Raw genomic sequence first — 11,476 nt, forward strand, 5'->3', positions numbered from 1 at the left:
TTTGTCATGCAGGTTATGATGAATGCCAAGATTGGCTTTGCCGGTAACCACTCACGCTTGTATTTATGAGAGGAACTGGGCTGAGGATTGTCTCAGATTACCTCAAGTAGGGAACAGATTAGTTGTGGTGTCATTAATGTCAAAATATATATTCCACTTAACTGTAAGCAAATACACTTAAGCAATAAGATTTCTTTGACACTAAAAATGCTAACATGGCCGTATCTATGACAATGCAAAGCTATTACATTTGCCTAAAACAAGTTTGACAAGTTGATAAAAAAAATTGTCCAGTCAAATTCCTTTTTAGCAGAGCTTTTATTATTATTATTTTTTTTTCCTGGGGCAATCAGAATGATAACATTCTCACAACACCTGCCTTTCCAAACTCAAAAGCTTACAGTGGTGAAAGAGCACATGCAAGGCTTCAACCGCACATCGAGAGAAAGCGGCCGGGGTACAGTGTCGCTCGTGGAACACTAGAGGGAGCTCAAGAGTAGCACCCCTTCAGAACTGCACAAGAGAGCCGGAACACTGCAACTGTATAGTTACAGCAACTGCCATATGCCCCAGATCACAGTTGACTCTGGAAAGGAGCCGGGCCAGTCGTGGGCCAGATTTGGTTGAGATCAGAACCAGAGCAGGCCACCCTCTGTGACTAACACCCCCCTCCCTCTCCCCCCTCCCCCTCTCCGAGCCAGTCCAGATTCTTATCAAGCCTCCTCACATACCCCACAGGAAAAAAAAAAAAAAGTCCCCAACAATTTCTTATCGGCAGCACCTTTCAAGCATTTTTGGTTGTCTTTTATTCGTCCAAAACAACAACAAAACAAAAACATTAAAACGAGAGGGAAAAAAAAAAAACACATTCACACAGGTGAGGGCAGTGCAAAGATGACACAGAAGGTGAGAATGGGGGGGGGGGGGGCACAGGGTTGGGGGTGAGGGAGGGGGGGGGGGGGGGACTCTGCGTTCACAGTTTACAGGCTATAGAGCAAGAGCAAAAGACATTAGAAGTGGGGTGGGGGGGTTGGGGGGCAGGGGGAAAGACGCGGTGGTTTGGGCGGGAGTAGGACTGGGTAGGGGGTAGAGGTGGGGGTGGGAGGGGTGGGTCTGGGTGCACTTAGAAGCACTTGCGATGCACGATAGAGGGGCCGGCTTCGTCGTACTCCTGTTTGCTGATCCACATCTGCTGGAAGGTGGAGAGGGAGGCCAGGATGGAGCCACCGATCCAGACAGAGTACTTCCGCTCAGGAGGGGCGATGATCTGGGTAGATAGACACGGAGCAGAGAGATCAAATACAGCTCAGTTCAGCATTTAACAGCACCTGAGCTACTGATGTGAAAAGTTATTGTGCAGCGAGTTCAACTTTTTATCTTAGCTTCTACATTACAATATTTTCTCAGATTTGTTTTAGTGCAGTATTGTTTTGCACATGGCTGCACAGACTACAACTCAAGTGAATAACACAATGGTTACAACCAGAAACATTTTAAAATGTCTGTAATACCTACAGCACATGCTGGCCTTGCATGGTGCGATCGGCAAAGTGTGTATGTGAGAGGCAGAGAGGAATTAGGGATCAGAGACTGACCTTGATCTTCATGGTGCTGGGGGCCAGGGCGGTGATCTCTTTCTGCATGCGGTCAGCAATGCCAGGGTACATGGTGGTGCCACCAGACAGGACGTTGTTGGCGTACAGGTCCTTGCGGATGTCAATGTCACACTTCATGATGCTGTTGTAAGTGGTTTCATGGATACCAGCAGACTCCATACCTGGGAGGATTTTCAGAAGTCAGAATTGAGTAGTGAACCAACAGAAAACACTCCATGCCAATTATTAAGGGAAAAAAAATAGTTACACTTGACAGTATCGACATGAGTGACATGACACTGTCATGAACATGTCATAAACAAGTCATAAATGTTTATGACAGAACGTCATAGTGTCATCATTAAGTGTCATTCGTTTTTTGTCATAACAAATTAGGGTTAGGATTAGGATTAGAGGTGATCAAAATATGGTTGTGTTATGCAAATCTGTTAAAAGCCAAGCTTTTTTTTCCTGAGTTAGAGAAAGACAAGTCTTTGGACAGAGCTATAGTGTGAGGAAGAGAGGAACAGGAAAAGGGGAGCCACATTACCAATGAAGGAAGGCTGGAAGAGGGTTTCAGGGCAGCGGAACCTCTCGTTGCCAATGGTGATGACCTGTCCGTCAGGGAGCTCGTAGCTCTTCTCCAGGGAGGAGGAGGAGGCGGCAGTGGCCATCTCATTCTCAAAGTCAAGAGCCACGTAGCACAGCTTCTCCTTGATGTCACGGACAATTTCTCTCTCCGCTGTAGGTGGTGAAAAACAAGAGCGATTCAGATTTGGTGAACAGTTGTCAAAATCATGACACCTGGTAAACCTGGAAATGCAAACACTGAATATAAGATGAAATCAATATAGTACATTACCGTTTCAAATCAATTTCATCCACCCAGATGGGATGGAATTTAAACTATATACCGGTACCATCTTTGTCAGCCATCACTTAAAACTACTCAGGGCTGGTACCATCTGATCAGCACGGCGACAAGTCCACTCACCAGTGGTCACAAACGAGTAGCCACGTTCCGTCAGGATCTTCATGAGGTAGTCGGTGAGATCACGGCCAGCCAGGTCCAAGCGCATGATGGCATGGGGAAGGGCATAGCCCTCGTAAATGGGCACGTTGTGGGTGACACCATCACCAGAGTCGAGGACAATGCCTGTGAACAAACGCCGACGTGTGGGGCATGGTGGTCAGTGGAGAACTTCATGAGGGAGTTCATATTAGAGGCAATGAAGAGGACTCCAGTCACACAGAGGACAAGACATTAAAAGGCAAATAAATACACTCACACTACATCTGCATTACTGACTGACCTGTTGTGCGACCAGAGGCGTAGAGGGACAGCACGGCTTGGATAGCTACATACATGGCTGGTACGTTGAAGGTCTCAAACATGATCTAGAAGATAGACAGAAACCGCAGGTGTCAGTGCCAGATTCTTCATGATGTTATTATGCGACAACTTTCATTTTTATTTCTATTATCATTTTAACTACTGGATGTTGTACTTTCAGTTAATTTTACTTTTAATGTGTTTTAATGTCTATTTAAACCACCCTCACATGGTAGTGTTTTTCTATATTTTTCCTAAAAGCGCATTGGGACCGTGTATGCCATATGAAACGTGATATAAATATATATAAATATAGATATAAATAAACTAGAATTGAATTGAATTGAATTGAATTGAATTGAATTATTTTGTTAAGAGCATCTTGTGATAAGAATGTGTCCACACGTTGTACACGTTTCTATAATTTCAAATGCTATGAATCACAACTGCGATTGTAGATTACTGGTGTGGCTGGGGTGATGATCTGCCACTCTTACCTGGGTCATCTTCTCCCTGTTGGCTTTGGGGTTCAGGGGGGCCTCAGTGAGCAGGGTGGGGTGCTCCTCAGGGGCCACACGCAACTCATTGTAGAAGGAATGATGCCAAATCTGACAAACACACAGAGAGAAAGAGAGAGAGAGAGAGAGAGAGAAAGAGAGAGAAAGAGAGTTATACACATAAAGATACACAAAGTCAAATAAAACACACAAACAAACAGTCACACACACACACACACACACAATGCTTAGTGTTCACACCAAACAACCCACCCACACGCCATGGAGAGAGCTGAAGCATGTGTTCCCTGAATCAGCTTGTGTGAACAGATTTAACGTTCCTCCCCGTGCCAAAACTGACATTGTCCCAGATGGGAGCGGAGCAACAAGAGAACACTCGGCCCAGATCCGGTCTCGTCTCGGCCCAGAAGAGACCTGGACTCTTCTCAGTTACTTGCTTTCTGGGCCAGTCCCTTGTTGACTGACTGACAACTTTTGCAAATGACTGCCCGTGCTATTTTGCCGTGTTTGTGCTACGATTTTTGGCAAGTGTGCTTCTAAAACAACACCTCATGGGTCACGGTAACAGCACTCAAAGGAATGCATAATGTGGAACGACAGTCAGATATGGGAAGAGACGAGTTGCTATTTCACTCAGTGAGCTCCGAAAACAGCACCATCGGTGCCATCCATCTGCTATGATAACAACAGCATGACTGATTTATCTCGCTCTGCGGCTCTATGAGTCAGACCCATCTCTTTTCAGACAGCAGGCCGCTACAAACTCTGACATGCCAGTAAACACACACCAAACAGGCGTCAGCTAAGCCACCATGAGGGGTCTGTGTGTGTGTGTGTGTGTGTGTGTGTGTGTGTGTGTGTGTGTGTGTGTATTTACATGGCCCACGGATGACTCATTGTTATCTGTTATCAACTCTGTGAAGATGGAGAAGCAATTGAGGGGAATTCTGGGATACCCAGGGGGACGCTGTTATGAAGAGAATGGTTAAGAGGGTAATGGTGTAAGTGGTGGAGTTTACCTATTTTTAGACACAGTCAGTTCAAATATGTGTAGCTTTGGCTTACATTCACCCATTTACAGGGGTACTTGTTGTATACAGAAAGACTATCAGTGCGATGAAGGAATTTATTAAGTGATTCCATCTGCATTTAAAGCCCACGCCATGGCATGTCAGTTTCAAAAACAGCAAAAGCTCCCTGGCTAGTAAGTGGATTCACTAATTCAAAGAATTATAAACACTTAGAAGCTTCCTCCTAGAAGTTCCGGTGACTGTTTACTTTAATCGCTCTTTCGCCTGGTATTTGTTTTATGACAATGACCCTTTGGAGAAGTTGGAAAAAGGTTCCCTGAAGAACTGTAGATACGTGTGTGTGTGTGTGTGTGTGTGTGTGTGTGTGTGCGTGTAGGCCCACCTTCTCCATGTCGTCCCAGTTTGTGATGATGCCGTGCTCGATGGGGTACTTGAGTGTCAGGATACCTCTCTTGCTCTGAGCCTCGTCACCCACATAACTGTCCTTCTGACCCATGCCCACCATCACACCCTGTGGACGGACACAAACACAGATAAGAGGGTTAAAACACATCACCCTCTCAAGAAAAAAATTGCCCATCAAGGCAGACATCAAGCGGTAGCTTAAGAAGTGGATTTCACCCAAGAGAATATCCCGCGGATTGCTATGAAGTTCTCACGAACGATACAGAGATGTTCCCACTTTGAACACGCAAGACAAAGCACTCACGCGGGTCAAGCCCACAACCAACCATCATAAGCAAATCAAAACACTAAAAGAACATGCTCAAAGATATTTCCCACAGAACAAAGGCAAAAATACACGTTCTTTCTTGCTCCTTGAGAGGGATGGGGCTACGTTTGCTAGCAGGAAGTGGACTGGAGTTAGCTTTGAAATGATTCTCAAGTGGGTCTCAGACACAGACACTGTTGTGATGGTTGACCTTGGTGTGTCAGACACAGTGGGAAGCTTTACTGGGAAACGCCAAAGACTTCCCGAGGAACAAGCCAAGAAACACACTCGTATTTGTTTGACCCGACTACTCTCACTACTAAGCAAATCCTTTCATTTGTTGGTGTTTTAAAATGGCTAAAATGTCGTTTAAAAGGCCAACAATATTTTTAGAAAGTGCAATGACAAATTCCTCCAAATTCCTGTACTTTCCTTCCGTATTTTAAATGTAAAGAATTTTGTCTTACAACAGGGCTACAATATGATGCATTTAGAACCTTTAAAAACACTCAAGAGCAAGCTTAGGTACTAGTAGGTGCTTGCTAGGAACATGATGTACAGTACATACATTTCATGGCAGGTGTATTATTCCTGTCCCTGACTGCAGACGGATAAGTTGGACAAACAACCAGGGGTGCCGCCGGGGTGGGGTGGGGGGGTGGGTGGGGTAGGACGATTCTAAGGGTCCAGCACTGACAGGGGCCCCCCAGAGAGCCCCCCCAATAATACTATATATTATCGGGGGGGGGGGGGGGGGCAGAATTATTGTCTGTTGTAGGGCCCTGTGTCGAATTCATGACATGTAAACATGACATGGCCAGTTTCCCATAAATGGATTGAGTCTAGTGTTACAACAAAAGAAAACAAAAGTGAAAATCTCCACTGAAAGTCTGGGGCAAGGCTCAATCCATGCATGGGAAAACTGGTCGATGACGTGTCCAGTTGGCGCCGGAGCCTCACCTGGTGTCTGGGACGACCCACGATGGAGGGGAAGACGGCACGGGGGGCATCATCCCCGGCGAAGCCTGCCTTGCACAGACCGGAGCCGTTGTCACACACGAGGGCTGTGCTTTCTTCGTCGTCACACATCTTTCAATCGAGGGCTCCTTCTTCTTCAATCTCCCACGAGACAATCACTGCAGACGTGCACACACATGTACACACACACAGACAGACACACACACACACACACACACACACACACACACACACACACACACACACACACACACACACACACACACACACACACACACACACACACACAGGGGAAGAGAGAGGGTTAACACCAGCTGGCACATACAGGGCAGACAGAGGTTAACCACAGCTGGTATTCGGGGACAGAGTCGGGGTCAACCATCCCTAAGGCTCAGATGATTAATCTGTAGTGCCATAAAATAAACTGGAGTAGACCAGAAACAATATTCAAATGTAATAGTTAAAATAGAATCAAATAGATCTGGTGTCTATGTGTATGTGCTGGTGTGTGTGTGTGTGTATGTGTGAGTCTGTGTGTGTGTGTGTGTGTGTGTGTGTGTGTGTGTGTGTGTGTGTGTGTGACCACACCTTCAGCACAGAAAATGATGAAAATTACCAGTCGTGCTACTACAAGCAACTACAACCAAAACCAGTTCCTAAAAAGGATGCATAAAAAGTTTAAACCTGAGTAAAATGGAACTGAATTGAATCAGAATCTAGGAAATATACCACCAGATATCCACAGCCCATTTCTGCAAAAATCAGGTTAATTCCTATAGAATATGAAACACTATTAATCCCAGCTATGTAAAGCATGTCAAACAATCCGCCGGCTGCCCTTGACAAGCTTACATTAAAGTCCCAAATGAATGAACTCTGGGCCATGGGAAAAAACTTCCTAATTTGGAAGTGATGGGGATCATGGCTGTCTATGGACTACATACACACACACAGACTCCCTTGCTCCCTCCCTCCCTCACTCCCTCACTCCCTCCTTCCCTCCCTCCCTCTCCCTTGCCCTCCCTGCCTAGCCTTCATTGCTTGCTTACACCAGCTGACGACAAAAGAGAGAGAAAAAAAGTGAGAGAGAACAAGCAAGGAGAGAGAGCGAGAGAGAAAGAGAGAGAGAGAGAGAGAGAGAGAGAGAGAGAGAGAGAGAGAGAGAGAGAGAGAAGGGATGGGTGGGAGAGGGCAGTCTCTCTCACTGAGGCCTACGCTGGAATCCTGGAGAACCATATTTAGTCATAAACCTTCCAAATCAAAAGGGGCCAATGTCCTGAGCTCAGTCTAGTGCTTCCCTTGCAAACCATGAGCTGGCGGTGAGAGAGAGAGAGAGGGAAAGAGAGAGAGAGAGAGGCTGCACACTTGGACAAAACTTCTTTTTTCAAATTTCCCTTCCAATTTGCACACACACACACTAACATACACACATGGCCCTGGCTGGCTCAAAGCATTCAGGCACTTCCTCAGAGATTAATACATCTCATTTGACAGAAGACTGTTGCTGTTTTTGTGTGCCCTGTCTCTCCTTACTCTTAAAACAACAAAGCCCTGGCAGCTCAGGCCTCTTTTTTGTATACAATAGGAGAAAAAACAACAAGTGCAGCATGTTGTGCAATTTAAGGACGTCTCTCAAGATCAAAGGGACTTGCGCAAGCAGCTCCCAAGACACGACTCATTTCACTTCGCTCCAACATCAACAGCCACTGAGCTTCACCTCAACACCCTGCCTGCGGCATCACTGGCTCCACATCCAGGTTTGTGGTGGGATTAAAAGCTCCTTTGGAAGCAGCTTCACTTGACAAACACCAGGTGAAGAATCCTTGTGTCTCTTTCAAATCACTTAAGCACTGCTAAACACTTTCCAAAAACCCCCAAAACAAAACTTGAAAGTAAATCATTTACTGGTTGTCGGTAAATTGCAATTTGCAGTTGCAAATTTGTTTATCCAGAGCCACACCCCAGTCATGTCTGCTAATGTAACATGACAAGCAGAGAGATTCAACAGGTCCTGAAAAGACAAGAGTAAATAGAATAAGAGAGAGAGAGAGAGAGAGAAATGGAGGCAGTGAGATAGAGGGATATAATGTGGCTGAAAGTGATGGAGGGAGAAAGAGACAGAGAATGAGAGAGAAACAGAGAGATAGATGGAGGGAGAGAGAGAGAGATGCGATGCAGTGCGGTGCGATGGATGGAGAGGGAGCAGGACTTACCCTGACAGTGCCGAGCCGGGGCGGGGGGTTTAGCCACTTGGTGATGGTGTGCCACAGGCTGACCGGGCCGGCTCTTAAGAAGCCCCGGGCCCCCCCGGCCCCCCCCGCTGCCTCCTCCCACACACCAAACATGGAGCCGGGGCCACTCTCCACACTGCTCCCGTGCTCCAGCACAGCCTTATAGGGATGGCCGCAGGAAAGGACTCCAATCCGGGCGTTTCTGGGGGCCCTCGACGGTCCTCCTCACTGGATCGTCCTTCTGGGCATTCCACAGGTTTTTTTTTGCCCTTTCTCTCTCTCTCTCTCTCTCTCTCTTCCTTCTTCTCTCTCTCTCCTTCAATCTTTCTCCCCCCCCCCCCCCACTTTTTTTTTTTAAACTTACCCCTTCACTTGCTGAAAAGGGTCGAGCCATCCTGGAATATAAACAGAGAATGAGGGTGAACGCGACACACACACATACACACACACACACACACACACCCTTAACCTCTTGTTACCTTTGGCTTCATTAAAGCAATTAAACACACGTCATGCACATGTGAACTTTATAACACCTCGAAGGAGTGTTCATGGAATTGTAATTATTGAAATGTGTAAATATCCATTTGTGGATTAAGCTTGTGCGTGTTCATGAGAGACAGTATGTGTGTGTGTGCGTGTGTGTGTGTGTGTGTGTGTGTGTGGTGGGGGGGTTCTCTGTCTTAGGTCAAGACGAAGGTGGGTAGCGTCCCTCTGTCCTAAGTTGACGTCCAGCAAAAGTCGTCATGCCAACAGTGATCTGTTGCAGCTGCAGGCATAAGGAATCGTTTGGTCAGATCAAGTATTCAGTCAGTTCCAGGAAAAGTTACTCCTGCATTTTAAGCATACCACAAACATTATTTTTAACAGCGCAGATAACAAATGAATGATCTAAAGAATGAGCATGTCATTTTTCTTCATTACTTCTTCTTCTTCTTGTGTTCAAGCTGCTCAGCTACTTCTCAAGGATGGTTCACTAATAACATGATGACTTGGTTTGGCTTGGCTCAATAATTAACAAGTAACTCACACACACATATCTTCTGCACGTCCTTTATAGCTCTCCAGCATTGTGCTAATCAGGGACCAAGACAACAAATGAGTGTCAGAGTACTCTGAATTAAGTCTCTTGGTTTGATTCATGATTACTGGCTATTTTAGTGCACGGTTTTGACTAGTTAGGGGTTTTAGTGACACCTATTACACCTAATAATGTTTTATCTGTCCTGTAAGTCACTATGGATGAAAGTGTCTGCTAGACGAGTAAACATAAACGTAAATGCCACGCCTTTATTGAACTGGTCAGAAACCAGAATCTATGTCCTTTTTGCAGCCAAATATGGGTTTACGAGATTTGCAGATGGTCACATTTTTTTTGTTTTTGCTTTTTACACAACGTCCCAACTTTTTTTTCAGGGTTGTGAAGTGTCATGGTCATGGTCAGAAACCAGAGTCAGGACCTCAGGCACTGAATGAAAGCAGCAGCAGCAGCAGCAGCACAGCAGCACAGCAGCATTACTGTAGGCCCTGTTTCTACATCTCACACCCACTCAGTCACGGGCCTCGGCCCTCCACTCTACTCTACTCTACTCTACGCTATTCTACGCTACGCTAATCTGCCCTCATCCCTGAGACGTTACAGTGATGGCGACAGCGGGCCGCTGTCATAAACAGATGAGCTCATTGCCCATCCCTGTGTTCACTCATGGTGTCCTACTCGGGAGGTGGAGAGGTGCCGGGGGTGGGCCGGGGGGGCGGGGGGGTGTGCGGATCGGGTTGTGGCGAGGCACGAAGCGACGACACCATGGCTTAAGTACGCAACACGGCGGGGCTTTGACATAATGGCTCAGCCCGATGCCGCACATCGCCTTATCGGGATGAGGCTGGGAGGGAGGGACAGGGGAGACAGAGAGAATGAGGGAGAGACAGAAAGAAAGAAAGACTGAGAGAAAGAATGAGAGAAAAGGTGAAACAAGGCTTCTGCGTGTAGATCGGAAATATGTGGATCAGAGGCAGACAGGGAACATGGCAAAAGTCCCATAACAAAGAAGTATTCAAAACCATGATCTCAACAAGTTGCTAGAATGACACTTATTCATTCTCCTAACTGAAGAGAGCCATGTCTGTACCTAGCACTTAAAGAAACATCTGCAAATGCTGAGTGTGAACTACAATAACAGATTCACTGCTCTATTTGAACTATGTATTCAATGGTTCAGATTCAACAACAGATTTATTCACTCCCTACACAGTCTGCTTGCTAGTTTGCCCCAAAAGAGAATGATGCTGCTTGTCCTTTGCTCCGAGGTTGCACAGGATGTGCACTGCAAGACTGGATAAATCATCCTACTGCACATACGCAGTGCAGTCATGCCGCGCTAGAATGTGAGTCAATCGTTTCCATTTGGGTCGCTGTCTGATACGGCCTCGGTCAAACGTCCCCACATCATGTGTGGTTTTTGCCCCGGCACTTGCATGGAAAACATGCCAGGAATGCATCAGATTTGCTATCAGAACCACCGTCGCAATGAACCTGAAATGCAGTGACAGTGTAACAGTATGTAAACGTTGGGGCTCTTTTATATATACAAAGCATCTTTTTTTTTTTAAGGTGGGTTATCACAGACATTGTACGAGTTTACAAGTTTCCTGTTTCTTTTTTTAAGGGGCTGTCTGTCTGTCTTTCTTTGGCTGTACGGAGTCTCACCGAGCACATTCATGAAAACAGTTTCCCTCCACCCCTGCTAACAGCCTGTGTGTGTGCGCGCACAGCCCTTTAACACAGCACCAAAAAAGGAACTGTTCAGTAAATAAGGAGCACTTTGGCAGAGGGCTCCCATCAACGGCATGTAAGGAAAGAAGCAAACCCCTCTGAAGGTGTGGTCTGGGAAAAAACACAGTGCCTCACTGCACAAATGACCGTGTGTGTGTTTGTAGCCTATGTGGGTAGTGCTATTTGTACTGTATTTGCATTGTTATGTGTGTAAGTGTGTGTATGTATGTGTCTGTCTTTCACTACATACATACAGTGTTTGGGTACATTCAAGATAATTGAATCTGTGCAATATGCACACTATT

At 46.1% G+C, this 11,476-nt stretch overlaps 1 protein-coding gene across 1 annotated transcript; it reads right to left on the bottom strand.

The window, feature by feature from the left end:
- Positions 1-299: 299 nt before the first annotated feature.
- Positions 300-8,508, bottom strand: acta2 (actin alpha 2, smooth muscle). The gene is made up of 9 exons (XM_042083518.1): positions 8,381-8,508; positions 6,150-6,325; positions 4,860-4,988; positions 3,426-3,536; positions 2,909-2,993; positions 2,590-2,751; positions 2,146-2,337; positions 1,596-1,777; positions 300-1,267 (listed from the first exon to the last, which is right to left on the bottom strand). The coding sequence occupies exons 2-9, from the start codon at positions 6,276-6,278 to the stop codon at positions 1,124-1,126; spliced, it is 1,134 nt and encodes a 377-aa protein (XP_041939452.1). The 5' UTR covers positions 6,279-6,325; positions 8,381-8,508; the 3' UTR covers positions 300-1,123.
- Between the last annotated feature and the right edge of the window lie 2,968 nt (positions 8,509-11,476).

This window comes from Alosa sapidissima, chromosome 24 (assembly GCF_018492685.1).
Source record: "Alosa sapidissima isolate fAloSap1 chromosome 24, fAloSap1.pri, whole genome shotgun sequence".
Classification (NCBI taxonomy): Eukaryota; Metazoa; Chordata; class Actinopteri; order Clupeiformes; family Clupeidae; genus Alosa; species Alosa sapidissima.